At 40.8% G+C, this 21,469-nt stretch overlaps 1 protein-coding gene across 4 annotated transcripts in view; it reads left to right on the forward strand.

Annotated features, from left to right (window-relative positions):
• Window positions 1–21,469, forward strand: part of LOC109873739 (microtubule-associated serine/threonine-protein kinase 3) — a 191,285-nt gene that overhangs the window by 103,457 nt on the left and 66,359 nt on the right. The window contains exons 1-2 of one of the 4 annotated variants that reach the window (XM_031808931.1): window positions 14,313–15,319; window positions 16,722–16,802. The exons of the other annotated variants lie outside the window; for them this stretch is intronic. Of the exons in view, the coding sequence (XP_031664791.1) occupies window positions 15,273–15,319; window positions 16,722–16,802 (128 nt within the window). The 5' untranslated portion in view covers window positions 14,313–15,272. Of the gene's footprint in view, window positions 1–14,312; window positions 15,320–16,721; window positions 16,803–21,469 lie in introns of those variants that run through there. 4 annotated transcript variants of the gene reach the window in all.

Here is a 21,469-nt window from a genome sequence, read left to right on the forward strand (position 1 = left end):
CAGATACTATAGGTTTATATATACTATAGGTTTACAGATACTATAGGTTTATATATACTATAGGTTTACAGATACTATAGGTTTATAGATACTATAGGTTTACAGATACTATAGGTTTATAGATACTATACTATAGGATTTATAGACACTATAGGTTTATAGATAGTATAGGATTTATAGACACTATAGGTTTACAGATACTATAGGTGTATAGATACTATAGGTTTACAGATACTATAGGTTTATAGATACTATACTATAGGATTTATAGACACTATAGGTTTATAGATAGTATAGGATTTATAGACACTATAGGTTTACAGATACTATAGGTTTATATATACTATAGGTTTACAGATACTATAGGTTTATATATACTATAGGTTTACAGATACTATAGGTTTATAGATACTATAGGTTTACAGATACTATAGGTTTATAGATACTATACTATAGGATTTATAGACACTATAGGTTTATAGATACTATACTATAGGTTTATAGACACTAGGTTTATAGACACTATGTTTACAGATACTATACTATAGGATTATAGACACTATAGGTTTATAGATACTATACTATAGGATTTATAGACACTATAGGATTTATAGACACTATACTATAGGTTTATAGACACTAGGTTTATAGATACTATACTATAGGATTTATAGACACTAGGTTTACAGATACTATAGGTTTATAGATACTATAGGTTTACAGATACTATAGGTTTATAGATACTATACTATAGGATTTATAGACACTATAGGTTTATAGATACTATACTATAGGTTTATAGACACTATAGGTTTATAGACACTATGTTTACAGATACTATACTATAGGATTATAGACACTATAGGTTTATAGATACTATACTATAGGATTTATAGACACTATAGGTTTATAGATACTATACTATAGGTTTATAGACACTATAGGTTTATAGATACTATAGGTTAATAGATACTATAGGATATATAGACACTATAGGTTTATAGACACTATAGGATTATAGACACTATAGGTTTACAGATACTATAGATTTATAGATGCTATAGGTTTATAGACACTACTATAGGGTTTATAGATACTATAGGTTTATAGATACTATACTATAGGATTTATAGACACTATAGGGTTTATAGACACTATAGGTTTATAGATACTATAGGATAATAGATACTATACTATAGGATTTATAGTCACTATAGGTTTACAGATAGTATACTATAGGTTTATAGACACTATAGGTTTATAGACACTATAGGTTTATAGACACTATAGGTTTATAGACACTATAGGTTTACAGATACTATACTATAGGGTTTATAGACACTATAGGTTTATAAATACTATACTATAGGATTTATAGACACTATAGGTTTATAGATACTATAGGTTAATAGACACTATAGATAGGTTTATAGATACTATACTATAGGATTTATAGACACTATAGGTTTATATATACTATAGGTTAATAGACACTAGGTTTATAGATACTATACTATAGGTTTATAGTCACTATATGTTTATAGATACTATACTATAGGATTTATAGACACTATAGGTTTATAGATACTATACTATAGGATTTATAGACACTATAGGTTTATAGATACTATACTATAGGGTTTATAGACACTAAAGGTTTATAGATACTATAGGATTTATAGACACTATAGGTTTATAGATACTATACTATAGGATGTATAGACACTATAGGTTTATAGACACTATACTATAGGGTTTATAGATACTATACTATAGGGTTTATAGATACTATACTATAAGGTTTATAGATACTATACTATAAGGTTTATAGATACTATACTATAGGGTTATAGATACTATAGGTTTATAGACACTATAGGTTTATAGACACTATACTATAGGGTTTATAGATACTATACTATAGGGTTTATAGATACTATACTATAGGGTTATAGATACTATAGGTTTATAGACACTATACTATAGGGTTTATAGATACTATACTATAGGTTTATAGATACTATAGGATTACAGATACTATACTATAGGTTTATAGATACTAAAGGTTTATAGATACTATAGGATTTATAGACACTATAGGTTTACAGATACTATACTATAGGGTTTATAGACACTAAAGGTTTATAGATACTATAGGATTTATAGACACTATAGGTTTATATATACTATACTATAGGATTATAGACACTATAGGTTTATAGACACTATCCTATAGGGTTTATAGATACTATACTATAGGTTTATAGACACTATAGGTTAATAGACACTATAGGTTTATAGATACTATACTATAGGATTTATAGACACTAGGTTTATAGACATTATACTATAGGATTTATAGACACTATAGGTTTATAGACACTACTATAGGGTTTATAGATACTATAGGTTTATAGATACTATACTATAGGATTTATAGACACTATAGGGTTTATAGACACTATAGGTTTATAGATACTATAGGATAATAGATACTATACTATAGGATTTATAGTCACTATAGGTTTACAGATAGTATACTATAGGATTATAGACACTATAGGTTTATAGACACTATAGGTTTATAGATGGTATACTATAGGATTATATACACTATAGGTTTATAGATAGTATACTATAGGATTTATAGTCACTATAGGTTTACAGATACTATACTATAGGATTATAGACACTATAGGTTTATAGACACTATAGGTTTATATACATTATACTATAGGATTTATAGTCACTATAGGTTTACAGATAGTATACTATAGGATTATAGACACTAGGTTTATAGACACTATAGGTTTACAGATAGTATACTATAGGGTTATAGACACTATAGGTTTATAGACACTATAGGTTTACAGATACTATACTATAGGTTTATAGACACTATAGGTTTATAGACACTATAGGTTTATAGACACTATAGGTTTATAGACACTATAGGTTTACAGATACTATACTATAGGATTATAGACACTATAGGTTTATAGATAGTATACTATAGGATTATAGACACTATAGGTTTATAGATAGTATACTATAGGATTATAGACACTATAGGTTTATAGATAGTATACTATAGGATTTATAGTCACTATAGGTTTACAGATACTATACTATAGGATTATAGACACTATAGGTTTATAGACACTATAGGTTTATAGATACTATACTATAGGATTATAGACACTATAGGATTATAAACACTATAGGTTTATAGACACTATAGATTTATAGACACTATAGATTTATAGACACTATAGATTTATAGACACTATAGATTTATAGACACTATAGGTTTATAGTCACTATAGGTTTATAGATACTATACTATAGGATTATAGACACTATAGGATTATAGACACTATAGGATTATAGACACTATAGGTTTATAGTCACTATAGGTTTATAGTCACTATAGGTTTACAGATACTATACTATAGGATTATAGACACTATAGGTTTATAGTCACTATAGGTTTATAGTCACTATAGGTTTATACATACTATACTATAGGTTTATAGACACTATAGGTTTATAGATACTATACTATAGGTTTATAGACACTAGGTTTATAGATACTATACTATAGGTTTATAGTCACTATAGGTTTATAGATACTACACTATAGGTTTATAGTCACTATAGGTTTATAGATACTATACTATAGGATTATAGACACTATAGGATTATAGACACTATAGGATTATAGACACTATAGGTTTATAGACACTATAGGTTTATAGACACTATAGGTTTACAGATACTATACTATAGGATTATAGACACTATAGGTTTATAGACACTATAGGTTTATAGACACTATAGGTTTATAGACACTATAGGTTTATAGACACTATAGGTTTACAGATACTATACTATAGGGTTTATAGACACTATAGGTTTATAGATACTATAGGTTTATAGACACTAGGTTTATAAATACTATACTATAGGATTTATAGACACTATAGGTTTATAGATACTATAGGTTTATAAATACTATACTATAGGATTTATAGACACTATAGGTTTATAGATACTATAGGTTTATAGATACTATAGGTTTATAGACACTATAGGTTTATAAATACTATACTATAGGATTTATAGACACTATAGGTTTATAGATACTATAGGTTAATAGACACTATAGATAGGTTTATAGATACTATACTATAGGATTTATAGACACTATAGGTTTATATATACTATAGGTTAATAGACACTAGGTTTATAGATACTATACTATAGGTTTATAGTCACTATATGTTTATAGATACTATACTATAGGATTTATAGACACTATAGGTTTATAGATACTATACTATATGATTTATAGACACTATAGGTTTATAGATACTATACTATAGGGTTTATAGATACTATACTATAGGGTTTATAGATACTATACTATAGGGTTATAGATACTATAGGTTTATAGACACTATAGGTTTATAGACACTATACTATAGGGTTTATAGATACTATACTATAGGGTTTATAGATACTATAGGTTTATAGACACTATACTATAGGGTTTATAGATACTATACTATAGGTTTATAGATACTATAGGATTACAGATACTATACTATAGGTTTATAGATACTATACTATAGGGTTTATAGACACTAAAGGTTTATAGATACTATAGGATTTATAGACACTATAGGTTTATAGATAGTATACTATAGGATTTATAGACACTATAGGTTTACAGATACTATACTATAGGATTTATAGACACTATAGGTTTATAGACACTTTAGGTTTATAGACACTATACTATAGGATTTATAGATACTAGGTTTATAGATAGTATACTATAGGATTTGTAGACACTATAGGTTTATAGATAGTATACTATAGGATTTATAGACACTATAGGTTTACAGATACTATACTATAGGATTTATAGACACTATAGGTTTATAGACACTATAGGTTTATAGACACTATACTATAGGATTTATAGACAGTATAGGTTTATAGCTAGTATACTATAGGATTTATAGTCACCATAGGTTTATAGATACTATACTATAGGATTTATAGACAGTATAGGTTTATAGATACTATACTATAGGATTTATAGACACTATAGGTTTATAGATACTATAGGGTTATGATCACCAGGGTTTATGGTGTCTGTTGTGGGAATGCATGTGCCTTGGATGGCACATGTTTAATGAATTACTGAAAAGACTCACCTTATGCTTGAGTGGCAGGTTGCCTTCTTTAAACACTGCTGTTTACCACCCGGTATATTGAGTAGGATGAACCTGCCCCTTAGAGGCTGACCCGGTATATGGAGTAGGATGAACCTGCCCCTTAGAGGCTGACCCGGTATATGGAGTAGGATGACCCTGCCCCTTAGAGGCTGACCTTCAGATCAGTTTTGTGTTTCCTCCCTCAAATGTTAAGGTAAGGAGTTATGCAGTATAAACTCATCCTAGATCTGGGCCTGAGTGCAACGTGTACCTGGAAACTGGCCCTGAAAGGGATCCAGATTGGATGAAGTCAGTTGCCACGTCTGTCTGCAGGCTAGGGCAAAGTAACAGCAGGAGCACTAGGATTATAGTTGAATGGCGTCAACTCTATTTGCACCAACAGTACCTTTTAAGGCAGCCACACCGCTCTGATTCAGAGGTGTTGGGTTAAATGCGGAAGACACATTTCAGTTGAAGACATTCGGTTGTACAACTGACTAAGTATCCCCCTTTCCCTTATCTGTTTATGAATGCAGGTAAATCCTCAATATAAAGTGTGATTTGAAAACACAAAAGGAATCACCCAGCTATTTGTTTCATGTGAGAATGTCATGGTCCAACATGTTTGGTCCTCTTCAGCTTTGGACATCAATCTCCTGTGTATTTCATGCCTATTTTGATGGGTCTGTGTGGCATGCTTTATTATGGGGGAAGGATTTGATTCTGACTGCTCTACCTGCCAGTGCAGCAGAAGGGAGCCACAAAGAGGTCACCCACGAATACAGCCTTTCCCAAACTAGGGGTCGTGACCCTATATGGGGTCGCCTGATTTGAAAATGGGGTTGTGAGAGAAACTATGAAAAAAAAAATATATATATATACAAATAAATAATTGTGCTTGGTTCATAGAACCGGGTCAGTAACCTCCAGTAGCCACTAGATGAGGATGTAAAAAACAGCGGTGTGTGGCTCTATCTTTTTGTAACGGTTTAAGTTACAAAATATTATGACCCTATCACTCAAAGCTCTCAGGAACACGTGTTTGTCTTCTGTTTCCCTCTACAAGGCCCAAAAGTCTCCTTAGAACGGAGTGGACAAGACCAGGCACTAAATCAGACAGGGGGGAGAAGAACATCATCAAAAGTAAACAAGTTTAGGAACCCCTACACTAATAGATGGGTGCATGGCTGAGGACCACCTTCGAAGGTGTCTTTGGAGTTTCCCACTAGATGCACAGACACAATATAAATCAAAAAATATGACTGTCGTTAAAATGGGCTTTTTTTAGTCATCGTTTAAGGTTAGGGTTAGCAGTGTGGTTAGGGTTAGCAGTGTGGTTAGGGTTAGCAGTGTGGTTAGGGTTAGCAGTGTGGTTAGGGTTAGGCATAGGGTTAGCAGTGTGGTTAGGGTTAGCAGTGTGGTTAGGGTTAGCAGTGTGGTTAGGGTTAGCAGTGTGGTTAGGGTTAGGCATAGGGTTAGCAGTGTGGTTAGGGTTAGCAGTGTGGTTAGGGTTAGGCATAGGGTTAGCAGTGTGGTTAGGGTTAGGCATAGGGTTAGCAGTGTGGTTAGGGTTAGCAGTGTGGTTAGGGTTAGGCATAGGGTTAGGCATAGGGTTAGGCATAGGGTTAGCAGTGTGGTTAGGGTTAGGCATAGGGTTAGCAGTGTGGTTAGGGTTAGGCATAGGGTTAGCAGTGTGGTTAGGGTTAGGCATAGGGTTAGCAGTGTGGTTAGGGTTAGGCATAGGGTTAGCAGTGTGGTTAGGGTTAGGCATAGGGTTAGCAGTGTGGTTAGGGTTAGGCATAGGGTTAGCAGTGTGGTTAGGGTTAGGCATAGGGTTAGCAGTGTGGTTAGGGTTAGGCATAGGGTTAGCAGTGTGGTTAGGGTTAGGCATAGGGTTAGCAGTGTGGTTAGGGTTAGGCATAGGGTTAGCAGTGTGGTTAGGGTTAGGCATAGGGTTAGCAGTGTGGTTAGGGTTAGGCATAGGGTTAGCAGTGTGGTTAGGGTTAGGCATAGGGTTAGCAGTGTGGTTAGGGTTAGGCATAGGGTTAGCAGTGTGGTTAGGGTTAGGCATAGGGTTAGCAGTGTGGTTAGGGTTAGGCATAGGGTTAGCAGTGTGGTTAGGGTTAGGCATAGGGTTAGCAGTGTGGTTAGGGTTAGGCATAGGGTTAGCAGTGTGGTTAGGGTTAGGCATAGGGTTAGCAGTGTGGTTAGGGTTAGGCATAGGGTTAGCAGTGTGGTTAGGGTTAGGCATAGGGTTAGCAGTGTGGTTAGGGTTAGGCATAGGGTTAGCAGTGTGGTTAGGGTTAGGCATAGGGTTAGCAGTGTGGTTAGGGTTAGGCATAGGGTTAGCAGTGTGGTTAGGGTTAGGCATAGGGTTAGCAGTGTGGTTAGGGTTAGGCATAGGGTTAGCATAGGGTTAGCAGTGTGGTTAGGGTTAGGGTTAGCAGTGTGGTTAGGCATAGGGTTAGCAGTGTGGTTAGGCATAGGGTTAGCAGTGTGGTTAGGCATAGGGTTAGCAGTGTGGTTAGGCATAGGGTTAGCAGTGTGGTTAGGCATAGGGTTAGCAGTGTGGTTAGGGTTAGGCATAGGGTTAGCAGTGTGGTTAGGCATAGGGTTAGCAGTGTGGTTAGGGTTAGGCATAGGGTTAGCAGTGTGGTTAGGGTTAGGGTTAGCAGTGTGGTTAGGGTTAGGCATAGGGTTAGCAGTGTGGTTAGGGTTTAGGGTTAGCAGTGTGGTTAGGGTTAGGCATAGGGTTAGCAGTGTGGTTAGGGTTAGGCATAGGGTTAAGCAGTGTGGTTAGGGTTAGGCATAGGGTTAGCAGTGTGGTTAGGGTTAGGCATAGGGTTAGCAGTGTGGGTTAGGGTTAGGCATAGGGTTAGCAGGTGTGGTTAGGGTTAGGCATAGGGTTAGCAGTGTGGTTAGGGTTAGGCATAGGGTTAGCAGTGTGGTTAGGGTTAGGCATAGGGTTAGCAGTGTGGTTAGGGTTAGGCATAGGGTTAGCAGTGTGGTTAGGGTTAGGCATAGGTTAGCAGTGTGGTTAGGGTTAGGCATAGGGTTAGCAGTGTGGTTAGGGTTAGGCATAGGGTTAGCAGTGTGGTTAGGGTTAGGCATAGGGTTAGCAGTGTGGTTAGGGTTAGGCATAGGGTTAGCAGTGTGGTTAGGGTTAGGCATAGGGTTAGCAGTGTGGTTAGGGTTAGGCATAGGGTTAGCAGTGTGGTTAGGGTTAGGCAAGGGTTAGCAGTGTGGTTAGGGTTAGGCATAGGGTTAGCAGTGTCGGTTAGGTAGGCATAGGGTTAGCCAGTGTGGTTAGGGTTAGGCATAGGGTTAGCAGTTGTGGTTAGGGTTAGGCATAGGGTTAGCAGTGTGGTTAGGGTTAGGCATAGGGTTAGCAGTGTGGTTAGGGTTAGGCATAGGGTTAGCAGTTGTGGTTAGGGTTAGGCATAGGGTTAGCAGTGTGGTTAGGGTTAGGCATAGGGTTAGCAGTGTGGTTAGGGTTAGGCATAGGGTTAAGCAGTGTGGTTAGGGGTTAGCAGTGTGGTTAGGGTAGCAGTGTGGTTAGGGTTAGCAGTGTGGTTAGGGTTAGCAGTGTGGTTAGGGTTAGCAGTGTGGTTAGGGTTAGGCATAGGGTTAGCAGTGTGGTTAGGGTTAGCAGTGTGGTTAGGGTTAGGCATAGGGTTAGCAGTGTGGTTAGGGTTAGCAGTGTGGTTAGGGTTAGCAGTGTGGTTAGGGTTAGCAGTGTGGTTAGGCATAGGGTTAGCAGTGTGGTTAGGGTTAGCAGTGTGGTTAGGGTTAGGCATAGGGTTAGCAGTGTGGTTAGGGTTAGGCATAGGGTTAGCAGTGTGGTTAGGGTTAGGCATAGGGTTAGCAGTGTGGTTAGGGTTAGGCATAGGGTTAGCAGTGTGGTTAGGGTTAGGCATAGGGTTAGCAGTGTGGTTAGGGTTAGGCATAGGGTTAGCAGTGTGGTTAGGGTTAGGCATAGGGTTAGCAGTGTGGTTAGGGTTAGGCATAGGGTTAGCAGTGTGGTTAGGGTTAGGCATAGGGTTAGCAGTGTGGTTAGGGTTAGGCATAGGGTTAGCAGTGTGGTTAGGCATAGGGTTAGCAGTGTGGTTAGGGTTAGGCATAGGGTTAGCAGTGTGGTTAGGCATAGGGTTAGCAGTGTGGTTAGGGTTAGGCATAGGGTTAGCAGTGTGGTTAGGGTTAGGCATAGGGTTAGCAGTGTGGTTAGGGTTAGGCATAGGGTTAGCAGTGTGGTTAGGGTTAGGCTCAATATCTGATTTTTAAGAAGAGAAATTGAAGGTTTATGAGAAATATGTGACATTCCCAAACAAAACTTGGATTAAATCTACAGCTTTTACAATGAAAAGGGAATCAGGGCAGTTCAAGATGATTTGTTGTGTGTACACTCAAAATAGATCAGAGGTTTGATTTCCAGTCATCTACGCTAAGTGTTTATTGTCTTCTATTCATAGGGCGACCTTAATAACTTACAGGCTTGTGCGTGGTACAATTAAATAACTAGAAATAGATCACATGCAAGTGTTGGAAATTGAGACCGTCGGCACATCTCAATGATCCTAATGTATATGCTGTGCAATTGGAGCGCTAGCCAAGCTCACAACGCTTACTTGCTGTGGTGGTTTAGATTTCTAGGGTTGAATCCTAACAGGGACATTAATGTTATCACCTTTTATTTGTGATGTGCTAGGATTTCAAGTTGAGTTTAAGCCCACAGAGAGTAGTGAGCTGTATAATTTTATGGCCATTGGCCCTGGTTTGCTTCTGGGTCTAGAGTTTCGGAAAACACTTCAACAGTGTCATTTGACAACTGGCTACTTCACAATCGCATGGGTGCTTGGGCCAACTAAAGTCCCCTCTAGCCTCCTCTCCCATTCTTTGTGTTCATAGGCAGCCATTTCCTGTGTTTGTTCTGTACCGCAAATACAGGCCAGCTGCACCTATTTGCAAAAGGTACAATGGAGAGAAAGTAGGGTACAGCAACACAGAGAATCTGAGGGGGGTGATCATTTTCACTGTACTCTTTCTGAGTTGGTTACACATGAGAGATTGTAATTGGAATAATGCCTTATTGATGCATATCTCCGGCATTGTCAAATAATATTTCAATAAGTCTCGTTGGGCAGCGCGTTGGTGATTTATGACATGTCCGATATGACAAACCCACCATATGTGTGATTAATGTCTGTCTCCAGTCGTCGGTTGTGTTGACGGTTGTATCTATGGGGGCCAGAACACAGCCTAGAATGAACACCCAACCAAAAGTGAATAAACTCAGCAGGACAGTCAGATGACGTTTTGACAATAGCCAAGACTAATTCATGTTCATTAGAGTTTGACTAAAGAAAAAAATCTTTGTCAGATTGGGTATTCAAGGTGACCTCGTAATGTGTTTGTATATGTCCAAGGGTGCTTATATATACACCTTACAGTGGGTGAGACACCAATGGCACCAATTTCATTGTAAAGAGGTATCCCTGGGCATGGAAGAGATTTGATTCTTACTATAATAGAGACAGATATTGTTCCTATGATCTAAGGTGGAGGGAACGACAAAACTAAATGTATTTTGTCCTTTTTACCCCCCCCCCCCTTCATTGTGAATCCTTTACTTTTCAACATTCATCGACTGTCATCCACACTGTTGATTACTTTCAAAAGAAGATCTAAACTCTGAATGAACCAGATTGTTCTGTTGAGTGAGTGTTGCCGGCTGCCCTTGTGGAGTCACAATGACTCCTTATGAATGATTAGAGCCCAGAGCTGCTGGTGGTACACTAGATACAGTACTAGTCAGTTTGGACATCTTCTCATTACAGGGTTTTTCTTTATTTTTACTATTTTCAAACATTTTAGAACTATGAAATAACACATGGAATCATGTAGTAACCAAAAAAGTGAAAACAAACCCAAATATATTTTATATTTGAGTGTTTTCAAAGTAGCCACCCTTTGCCTTGATGACAGCTTTGCACACTCTTGGCATTCTCTGCTCCAGCTTCATGAGGTAGTCACCTGGAATGCATTTCAATTAACAGGTGTGCCTTGTTAATTTTTGCAATTTTCGTTTTTCTGGAAATGCATATCAACCAATCAGTTGTGTTGTGACAAGGTAGGGGTGGTATACAGAAGACAGCCCTATTTGGTACAAGACCAAGTCCATATAATGGCAAGAACAGCTCAAATAAGCACAGAGAAACGACAGTCCGTTACTTTAAGACATGAATGTCAGTCAATCTGGAAAAGTTCAACAACTTTGAAAGTCTCTTCAAGTGCAGTTGCAAAAACTCTCAAGCGCTATGATGAAACTGGCTCTCATGAGGACTTCCACAGGAAAGGAAGACCCAGAGTTACCTCTGCTGCAGAGGATAAGTTAATTAGCGTTAACTGCACCTCAGATTACAGCCCAAATAAATGCTTCAGAGTTCAAGTAACAGACACATCTCAACATCAACTGTTCAGAGGAGACTGTGAATCAGGTTTTCATGGTCGAATTGCTTCAAAGAAACGACTACTAAATGATGCCAATAAGAAGAAGAGACTTACATGGGCCAAGAAACACGAGTAATGGACATTAGACCATTGGAAATCTGTCCTTTGGTCTGATGAGATTTTTGAGATGCAGGAGGTGTGATGGTGTGGGGGTGCCTTGCTGGTGACACTGTCAGTGATTTATTTAGAATTCAAGACACACTTAACCAGCATAGCTACCACAGCATTCTACAGCAATACGCCATCCCATCTGGTTTGCGATTAGTGGGACTATCATTTGTTTTTCAACAGAACAATGATCCAAAACACACCTCCAGGCTGTGTAAGGGCTATTTGGCCAAGAAGGAGAGTGGTGGAGTGCTGCATCGGGTGACCAAATTGAGATGGTTTGGAATGAGTTGGACCGCAGAGTGAAGGAAAAGCAGCCAACAAGGGATATGTGAGAATTCCTTCAAGACTGTTGGAAAAGCATTCCAGGTGAAGCTGGTTGAGAGAATGCCAAGAGTGTGCAAACTGTCATCAAGGCAAAGTGTGGCTACTTTGAACAATCTCAAATATAAAATCTATTTTGATTTGTTGAACACTTTTTTGGGTTACTACATGACCACCATATGTGTTATTTCATAGTTTTGATGTCTTCACTATTATTATACAATGTAGAAAATAGTAAAAAATAAAGAAAAACACTTGAATGAGTAGGTGTCAACTTTTTACTGGTACTGTACAAACAAAGTATGTGGACACCCCTTCAAATTACAGGGTTTGTTGCTGATAGGTGTATACAATTGAGCATACAGCCATGCAATCTCCATAGACAAACATTGTCAGTAAAATTACCTTACTGAAGAGCTCGCACTTTCACTGTGGCACCGTCATAGAATGCCACCTTTCCAACAAGTCAGTTAATCAAATTTCTGCCTTGCTAGAGCTGCCCCAGTCAACTGCCCCGGTCAATTGTAAGTGCTGTTATTGTGAAGTGTAAACGTCTGAGAGCAATAATGGCTCAGCCGCGAAGTGGTAGGCCAAACAAGCTCACAGAAGTGGACCGCCAAGTGTCGTCTGTCCTCGGTTGCAGCACTCACCGAGTTCCAAACTGCCTCTGGAAGCAACGTCGGCACAATAACTGTTCGTCGGGAGCTTCGTGGAATGGGTTTCCATGGTCGAGCAGCCGCACACTCACCGTGCACAATGCCAAGCATCGGCTGAAGTGATGAAAAGCTTACCGCGATTGGACTCTGGAGCATTGGAAACGCATTCTCTGATGAATCACGCTTCACCATCTGGCAGTCTGACTAACGAATCTGGGTTTGGCGGATACCAGGAGAATGCTACCTGCCCAAATGCGTAGTGCCAACTATAACGTTTGGCAGAGGAGGAATACAGGTCTGGGGCTGTTTTTCATGGCTCGGGCCCCTTAGTTCCATTGAAGGGAAATCTTAACGCTACAGCATTGACATTCTAGACGATTCTTTGCTTCTAACTTTGTGGCAACAGTTTCATCCTGTTTCAGCATGACAATGCCCTGAGGACAAAGCGAGGTCCATACAGAAATGGTTGTCGAGATTGGTGGGGAAGAACTTGACAGGCCTGCACAGAGCCCTGACCTCAACCCCCGCTAACACCCCCACTAATGCTCTTGTGGCTGAATGGAAGCAAGTCCATTCAGCCTTCCCAGAAGCCCAGAAGAGTGGAGGCTGTTATAGCAGAAAAGGGGGGACCAACTCCATATTAATGTCCATGATTTTGATGGAGGTGTTCGACTTGCAGGTGTCCACTTACTTTTGGTCATATAGTGTATGAGGCCTGCATTGCCCGTGTTCTGCAAAAGTAGAGGTACATAACTGGTTCCTCTTATCACACCCCAGTTAATCTACTGCCTGTTCGCCTGCCTGTGCTACTGGTTGAGCTGAAGCTGATGCAATGCTCTCTGTCATCTGCAGTAGTGCTGAGTTCCGAGAACCTGGCTCCCGGTAATAAACCATTGATAGGTTTGCTGAAGTGCGGCATTAGTGCATTTTCTGTCTGGTGCGCTGTGCACTCTGTGATAGGCTGTTTGGAAGTAGTCCTGGAAACAGTTGACTGTACTGTTGGCCAGCGCTTTCTCTCCATCTTTCTCATCATTCTATAAAAATGTGCTTCCAGAGAAAAGTTTGAGACTACAGACCTCTTGACGGCACAGCTTGTAGCCAATAATCACAATATGAAGTGTGTTTTGATGTGACTGATATTCTCTCCCTGGGTGTTTTCTGAATGATCCTCCAGTGTATCATCATCATGACAGACTATCAATAATGTAGTTATTGATTCAGTATATGTTACATACAGTACATCATGATTGTTTCACAATACATATTGTACAACAGGAAGTAGCGTATGATACACGTCAGGGTGTGTGTTATCGGTGAATAAGAGCTTGCCCCAGGGGTGTACTAAAGCACTGCAGGGGTGAAGGGAGGGAGGGAGGGAGAGGGTAGGTAGGGGGATCTTTCTGCTTATTACCTCTCTGAGGTATGCACTTGGACTCCCCGAAAAAGACTGCTTCTCATCCATTGCTTTATTCTGAATATCTATTGGAAATAGGGTGCATAGTTTCTAGTATGTGCATTTAATGTGGTGGTTTTGAATGGAGGAGATATACACCCTGTGGTGTCATGATGACGTGATGGAAAGGATAGACAGCATATAGGATGAGAAGAGGGATAGACCGCATATAGGATGAGAAGAGGGATAGACAGCATATAGGATGAGAAGAGGGATAGACAGCATATAGGATGAGAAGAGGGATAGACAGCATATAGGATGAGAAGAGGGATAGACAGCATATAGGATGAGAAGAGGGATAGACAGCATATAGGATGAGAAGAGGGATAGACAGCATATAGGATGAGAAGAGGGATAGACAGCATATAGGATGAGAAGAGGGATAGACAGCATATAGGATGAGAAGAGGGATAGACAGCATATAGGATGAGAAGAGGGATAGACAGCATATAGGATGAGAAGAGGGATAGACAGCATATAGGATGAGAAGAGGGATAGACAGCATATAGGATGAGAAGAGGGATAGACAGCATATAGGATGAATATATTCCGAGTTCTGCTGTTGCTGTAGTGAATCACCAGTCAGTGGAGGAGGGGACTCTAATGAGCGAGCCCGAGTGTGTGTGTGTGTGTGTGTTTGCCAAGTGGAGGGGGAGTGTGTGTGTGAGGGGATGGGGAAAAGGGGGTATTGTCCTGCCTCCGTACCCTCCTTCCCGCTCTCCCACCTCCGGCTGGCGATCTCCTCTGACAGCCTCAAGGTGGAACGTGGTGGAAGGACCTGAAACAAGCTGCGGTGTTGTCGTTGCCCCTTTACTTCCCCCCCTCCCCCCCTCTTTTTGTCGGAGGAGCGAGTTAGGCTAGCCCCATTCCTCAATGGTGGTGGCTGGCTCTGACTCTTTGTCGGCTCAGTGTAGGGTAGAGGATAAGGGGGGGTGGCTATGTGGCTGAGGCTGAACGGTACAGCATGTGCACTGTAGAGCAAGCGAGCACAGTTCAGCCATGAAAGCCCAGCGGGAGAGGCTGAGGATTCCGGGACTGACGTTGGAGTGAGTATTTTCCTTATCTTCTTCTTGGGGTTGGTGACCGCACCACTGCTCCACACTGCAGCAGACGGCTTCGTTGGTCTCTGCACCTCCTGTTTTCCTTTTCTCTCTAGCTAGTAGCATTGTGGAGCGTTTAGCATCATGCAGCATTGCCACATAGAGCAGCAGCAGCACTGTACACGGTAGGATGTGTCACGTAAAATCCTCTGTAGTGATAGTGACGGGGACAGTGTGTGTTGCTGTGTGTGTCAAGCAGAGGACTGCCACACAACCTCTGTTTGGTTGCGATGAAACCCACTGACACACACACACACACCCACACACATGGACGCACAATACAGTGATGATTAAATGGCAGGCTTTTGTGACGCATGATCAATAAGCTGATGGGCATTGGAGTGGCCTCATACCCAAGGCCTTGTTTTTATGTTGGATAACAGATCCCGCCTGCTACCAGTAACAGGAATCTGCTGGGCCTGAGACCCAAACAACAAACACTCCGCCATGGCCCTGTTGTGTTCCTGTTGCACATCACACAGATCTGTTCTTTGTGTAATGACTTGCGAAGGCAGTCGATTGGGTTCTCTCGGGTCACCAAGGCACATGTTTGTTTGCGTCCTCCGGTACTTCTGCTGGCGCAAGTTTAGGTATTGCTAACTCGGCATATATGTAGCCTACGCATCTAATTTAGATCCAGTTCAGTGTCGTTACTGACAGGAAGGTCAATTCTGCAGCTCTGGAACAATACTAGTGTTTAATCGTGGACTATTGAGATGCACTGTGCTGTTATTTGCTAATACATTTTGATTTTAAGTGCCATGACAGCAGGAAAAAGTATGTTTTTTTCAACTTGAATTACACAAAGTAAACAGGCAGTGGTTTGGAGGGCTGAAAGACGTCCTTCACATCTTAAGAAGTGAGCTTTCTTTCCTTGCCAGTGAAGTTACTATAGAGGTTTTTTCTGTTTTCTCATAGCCTTGGGTAATCCTTCAGATTTCAAGTAGGATTCAGTTGCACTGTGCGCCTGTTTCAGGTTTCACTCTCCACCTCCTGTGTGTGTGTGTGTGCATAGTATGGATGCTTTTTATGATAATCGCTTAAGCCTAGCAAGCCTCAAGCACCAAACAAAGTCTTTAAGCCTCAAAGATACTAAACCTGTGTTGCGTGAACAGACAAGTGCCTTGGTAACCTATTTCCAAAACACAATTTAGTTTCATTTCAAAGCTGTGCTGCTGCTGCTGCTCTGTGGTTAATGTATGTCAGCTAGCTAGCAGGACAGGGTATGTGACTGCATACATCAGCCCAAATCACTTCACAGGGCTTCTAAGTGAAAGTAGCCATTGTCCGTCCTGTGCAAACGTAGCGTGCTAAAAGAATCACTATTTACAAAACTTTTAACTTCCAGCCTCACTCCTCGAAGCTTGAGCCCGACACCCACAAGTCCTTGCAGCCCTCTCAGCCCGTTGCACGCATTTCATTTTTGGAGGTAAGCGTCACGAGCTTCTTTGATCATGTTAATTTTGTATTTGTGGGTTGAGGGAAATCCATGCTGGACTGTGAAAGGTGTGAGTCGATAGTCCATGAGATCGTTAGTTTGTCATAACAGAGAGGTGTTTTTTTCTCTCTGAAATCGGTTTCTTTTGGTGCAGCTTTGATGGAAGAGGATAGAGTGCTTATATAATGTTCTTAGTGTCACCTCCTTCCCCTTACTCCTTTTCTATAGTCTGGTGTTGAGGCTTCTCTTTCAAGTCCAAAGAAGGATTTGTGGCATTTTGCAATTCTTCAAAGTGGGGAATGGTCAGAATCCCCAAATTGATTGATTTATTAGAAAGTGCACTTGAAAGAAAAGGGTCATACAGTGATTTTAGGTCACAATGTTGCATACCTTTTTTTCCATTACTTTTGTTTGCTCTATACCTCTTGTTTTAGCCGTCAACCATATGACCTTCCAACCATCCAAGTAAGTTAAGTCCTTTCAACATTGGAGCCAACTGAAACCTTAGATCAACACACACCCACCCTTTCCCCAAAATGAGGTCCGCTACCGCCCATGTTGGCCAATAGCAAAATGGATTTAGATGGAACATGTATCTGGTCAAATGGGCCTTTGCGTCTTGCTACTGTGGCTGAGGCATGTCAAGACTGTATCACCTGGAGGAGTGACAGAGGGGGCGGGGTGGTATGGCTGTCTCCCTGAGTGTTTCCTTCACTTCTCTCTCTCCTCGCTCTCCCTAAATCCTCTCCTCTCTGCGTAGCACACTAATGATGGCGGAGATAGCAGGTCACACTGTCCTCTTCCCTGTCTCTTGATGTGTCGCATGGCGAGCCGCCGTGAATCAGCCTTTTGTTCCTGGAGTAGGTTCATCTGGTTTCGCATATTCAACTGGGTCATTGAGCCCAAACCCTACTTTTGTTGTATTAGCCATTTTGGCTCATTAATGTTTACATGACCCCTAGTTTTCTCCCCTCCTACAACTTTGGTTGTAATGAGAAGGACAGAACAAAAGGATAAGGAGTTCATCCTTTCTGGAAAACATGCTGTTTTTCTTGTGTGATTGATAGGCTACAAATGACTTGAATTAGTCAAGTTCAAGAGCGCACGGTAGAGGCAGTATTGTATTCACGTGTGTGCGTCAGTTTCATGCTCATGTTTTATGATAACAGCCTTTGTAGTATAAAGGATGTCGTGGTTACTGTTTTGTTATGTTTGGAGTGGACTCATGTCGTCATTAATATTTTACGAACATTAATATTCTTCATATAGTATGCTATAATTTTTTATAAATCCATTGGCGATGCATGTGTTGACGCCAGATACGTTTTCATCTGTGAATATACGAACGGCATGAAAGACAGTTGTCTATCAATAAGTAGCAGAATGCCCCCTCGCGTCACCTCTGACCACATATTGTGCTGCTAGCTACTCTCTTACAGTTCCATTGAGAAGAGCAGTAGCTTAACATTGAAATTATTCACTTCCACAAAGACTGCAACATTTGTGCCGTACAATAGTAGCATACGGTTCATAGTTGAAACTAGGAAATATCTTAATTGAGAATTTTGTAGGAAAGTGGCTAATCTCCAAAAACATCACATCTTTGATGCTACTCTTTCCTCCTATCTGCATTTTGTAAAATGTTGGCATATATTTGTGTATATGAAATGTCACTCCGTAGTTGATGACCTGAACTGTACAGTGTATTTAAATTATGCCGTGTCGTCTGCTGGTTACTGTTAGTGTCACACTGTGAGTAACCAATGGGAAGGTCTTGACACTGACTAGTGAACCCCTCAGACAATGAGCATGCTTGTCAGAGCTATTTTAGCGTTAGCTGCTACTGCTAGCTAGTTTTTTTCCTGTTTGACTTTGTACATTTATTCTACAATATTGCCCTGTTAGAATTTTTTTTACTAGCTACAACAAGTTTTCAACCATTTTGGTAGTCAGGTCATGTCTACCCGTTAAGAAACAAAAGGCAAATCACAGTTGCTATAGTAGCTTGCTAATGCTAACCAGTCAATGAGAAAAGGATATAATTACTCGCTAGGCTAACCAGCAAGGGCAGACTGGGTATCCATCAGCTAATCCAGCTTCAGAATAAAGCCTTTGATGTCAAGTATCTGGTGTCAGTCAGAATTCCCCCATGTGTAATATCAGCCATCAGGACAATAATGTTTCACAGTGATTCCAGAGAACATGGTGAACTTTAATCAGGATTAATGAATTAGGGGAGATTACTCGACTCGGCTAATTGCTGTGCTGCACAGCATGTATAATTTCCCCCCAAATATTTGAAACGCATTACTGTAAGTTATGGGCAAGAGAATTAGCACATCAAACCAGAACACTTCCCTTCTTATTAGTCCTTCCTTTTAGTCTAATATGCTGACACCATGTTTCTATAATGTGCATATTCAAATATATTTAATTGAGTCAAAGTTTTGTAGTAAACTGTAGTTTGAGGTCAACACCAATCAGAATGTAGCAGCTTTCCCATATAGTTTATTTATCATTAAAATACATTTATTTGCATTTTAATAACATTGTGTATATTGTATAACCAACAGAATATCTGTTGATGTCTGACGGACTGCAGAAACATCAATGTTTTAAACATGCACCTCTACAGACATAATTTATATACGCTTCCAATAAAGTTTAACCTCAAATTGATCTTCTGACTAGTCTGCACATCTCCATCTAATAACAGAATCAGTTTACCATTAACGGTGGTTGTGCCTTTGAAATCACCCTCTTTTATCTGGAGCACAGAAGCAGAGCAGGGCCATAATTAGTGCTGGGCTGGGCCTGTCACATCACTCTACCGGGATCCAGAGCTCTGAGGGGTGGCTGGGAGGCCTGCATGACTACCTGACGTCAGCATCACTGCTTCACATTTTAAGAAGTTGTTCTATCACAGGTCCCGACCAGGCACCCTGGGGTTTTACAGCGCATTTGACCTTGTTATCAGCAATGCTTATGACTATTGGCTAGAGCTCTCTGAAAGCACATGGTCTGACCAGAGCGCAGAGTTTTTCTTGGTCAGGTAATTTGATTGAACCTGATTGTATGATCAAAAAATATATATTTTTGTGTTCATTGCAGGGACTTGCTACAGTATCTATACATAGGGCCAAGAGTACTTCCTGGCCAGGTCACGTGGTTCTAGGAAAAACTGTCCGGACGTTGGACTTTGGCCACTGTTTGGAGCACTGCATCAGTTGTCAATCAATCCCTGTGTCCTGTGATTGGATCCCATTCTGTGTCCCTGACTGGGTGTCAATGGGTGTCACTATTTTCCCTCAGGGAGTGTTATGTATCTCCCTAGGCTCTTCAGGTGGAGCATACACAGTGTAACATGAACCTGGCTGAGATCACTGTTGACTCCCGTCATGCCATGCTATCTGCTGTGGAGTGTGTGGCTGCATGTCTCTCCTCCTACCCAACTGCCTGCCTAGCCCCCTTTCTCACAAACAAACGTGCAAGCTGATCTCAGCCAACTGCCAAGACTGTGTGTATGTGTGCGAGTCTGTGTGAGTGCTTGCGCGTGTCTGTGTGTACGTGCATGTGTGTCTTATCTGACCCATTTGTTTACCTGTATGTGGCCTGTTATCTTCCTTTAAGATAGTCCAGTGGGCATGAGACAATGGGATCAAAGGGTGGCAGGAGTTAAGATGAGATTGTCTGTCATGAAGTGAGTCAGCCTCTGTCTCACTGCCTGCTTTAGAACAAACTGTAGTAAGGAGGAACTATGGAAGAGAGGGGGGAAGCCTGGCTGCCTTTAATAGAGGACAACCGTGGAAAAGCACAGCGCTTCAAACAGGACCTGCTTAAGATCGGCCAGCCCATGAGGCATTTTGGAGGGGAGCCAGATTGCGAAAGCTGTGAGTGTACCGCAATGTCTGCTGGTGATGCAGCACTGCTCTGACTCACCCCCCCCCCCCCCCCCCCCCTCACCCCCGCTTGGGACGCGGAGTGGTAGATGCCGCCTGTTACATGATATGGAGCATGTTGAGCTGGTAGGGAGAGAGAGAGAAGGGTGACTGTATGGGATCTGGAAACAAACGCACAGAGAATGGAAAAGCAAAAGTCAGCTTTTATAAGGTGTCATATCCCGGTCGTAGAGGCTTATAAGCTGACCTGAATCAAACAGTGTTCCCTGGAGTACTTTTTTTATTTTTCATTTTTTGGAACTGCACTTAAAGGACGCTGCAGTGTCCACTCTGCCAGTGTGTGTGTATGCCGCAGCTGGCTGCAGATGTGTCCGAGCAGCAGAGTAAGTTTGGAGCCTTGGAGGAGGATGGGGGTTGTTCAAGTGTTGGCGCTTGTCGCCGGGACTGTTGTTGTAGGGGACGGGTCGCCCCCCATGTCCATAACACCCGGCGCTTCTCATCGCCGGGTCTTTTGAGACCCCCAGTCCACGTCCCGCTTCCTGGAAGGGGCTGGCATGACTTTGGCACAATGTCGGACTCCAGTCTGTGGACGGTTCTCTCCAATTTTACCATGCCACACTTTCTCAGCAGGGCCAGGCTCAGACGATCCAAAAGGTAACCTTGATGACAAACTGTGTGTTTTGTTCAGTGAGTGTAGGTTTGGTTCTTCTATCGGTCATATGTAGGCTACTTGGGACTTTGTAGCCAGAGTTGTTTGAA

Source organism: Oncorhynchus kisutch, linkage group LG29 (genome assembly GCF_002021735.2).
Source record: "Oncorhynchus kisutch isolate 150728-3 linkage group LG29, Okis_V2, whole genome shotgun sequence".
NCBI classification, from domain to species: domain Eukaryota; kingdom Metazoa; phylum Chordata; class Actinopteri; order Salmoniformes; family Salmonidae; genus Oncorhynchus; species Oncorhynchus kisutch.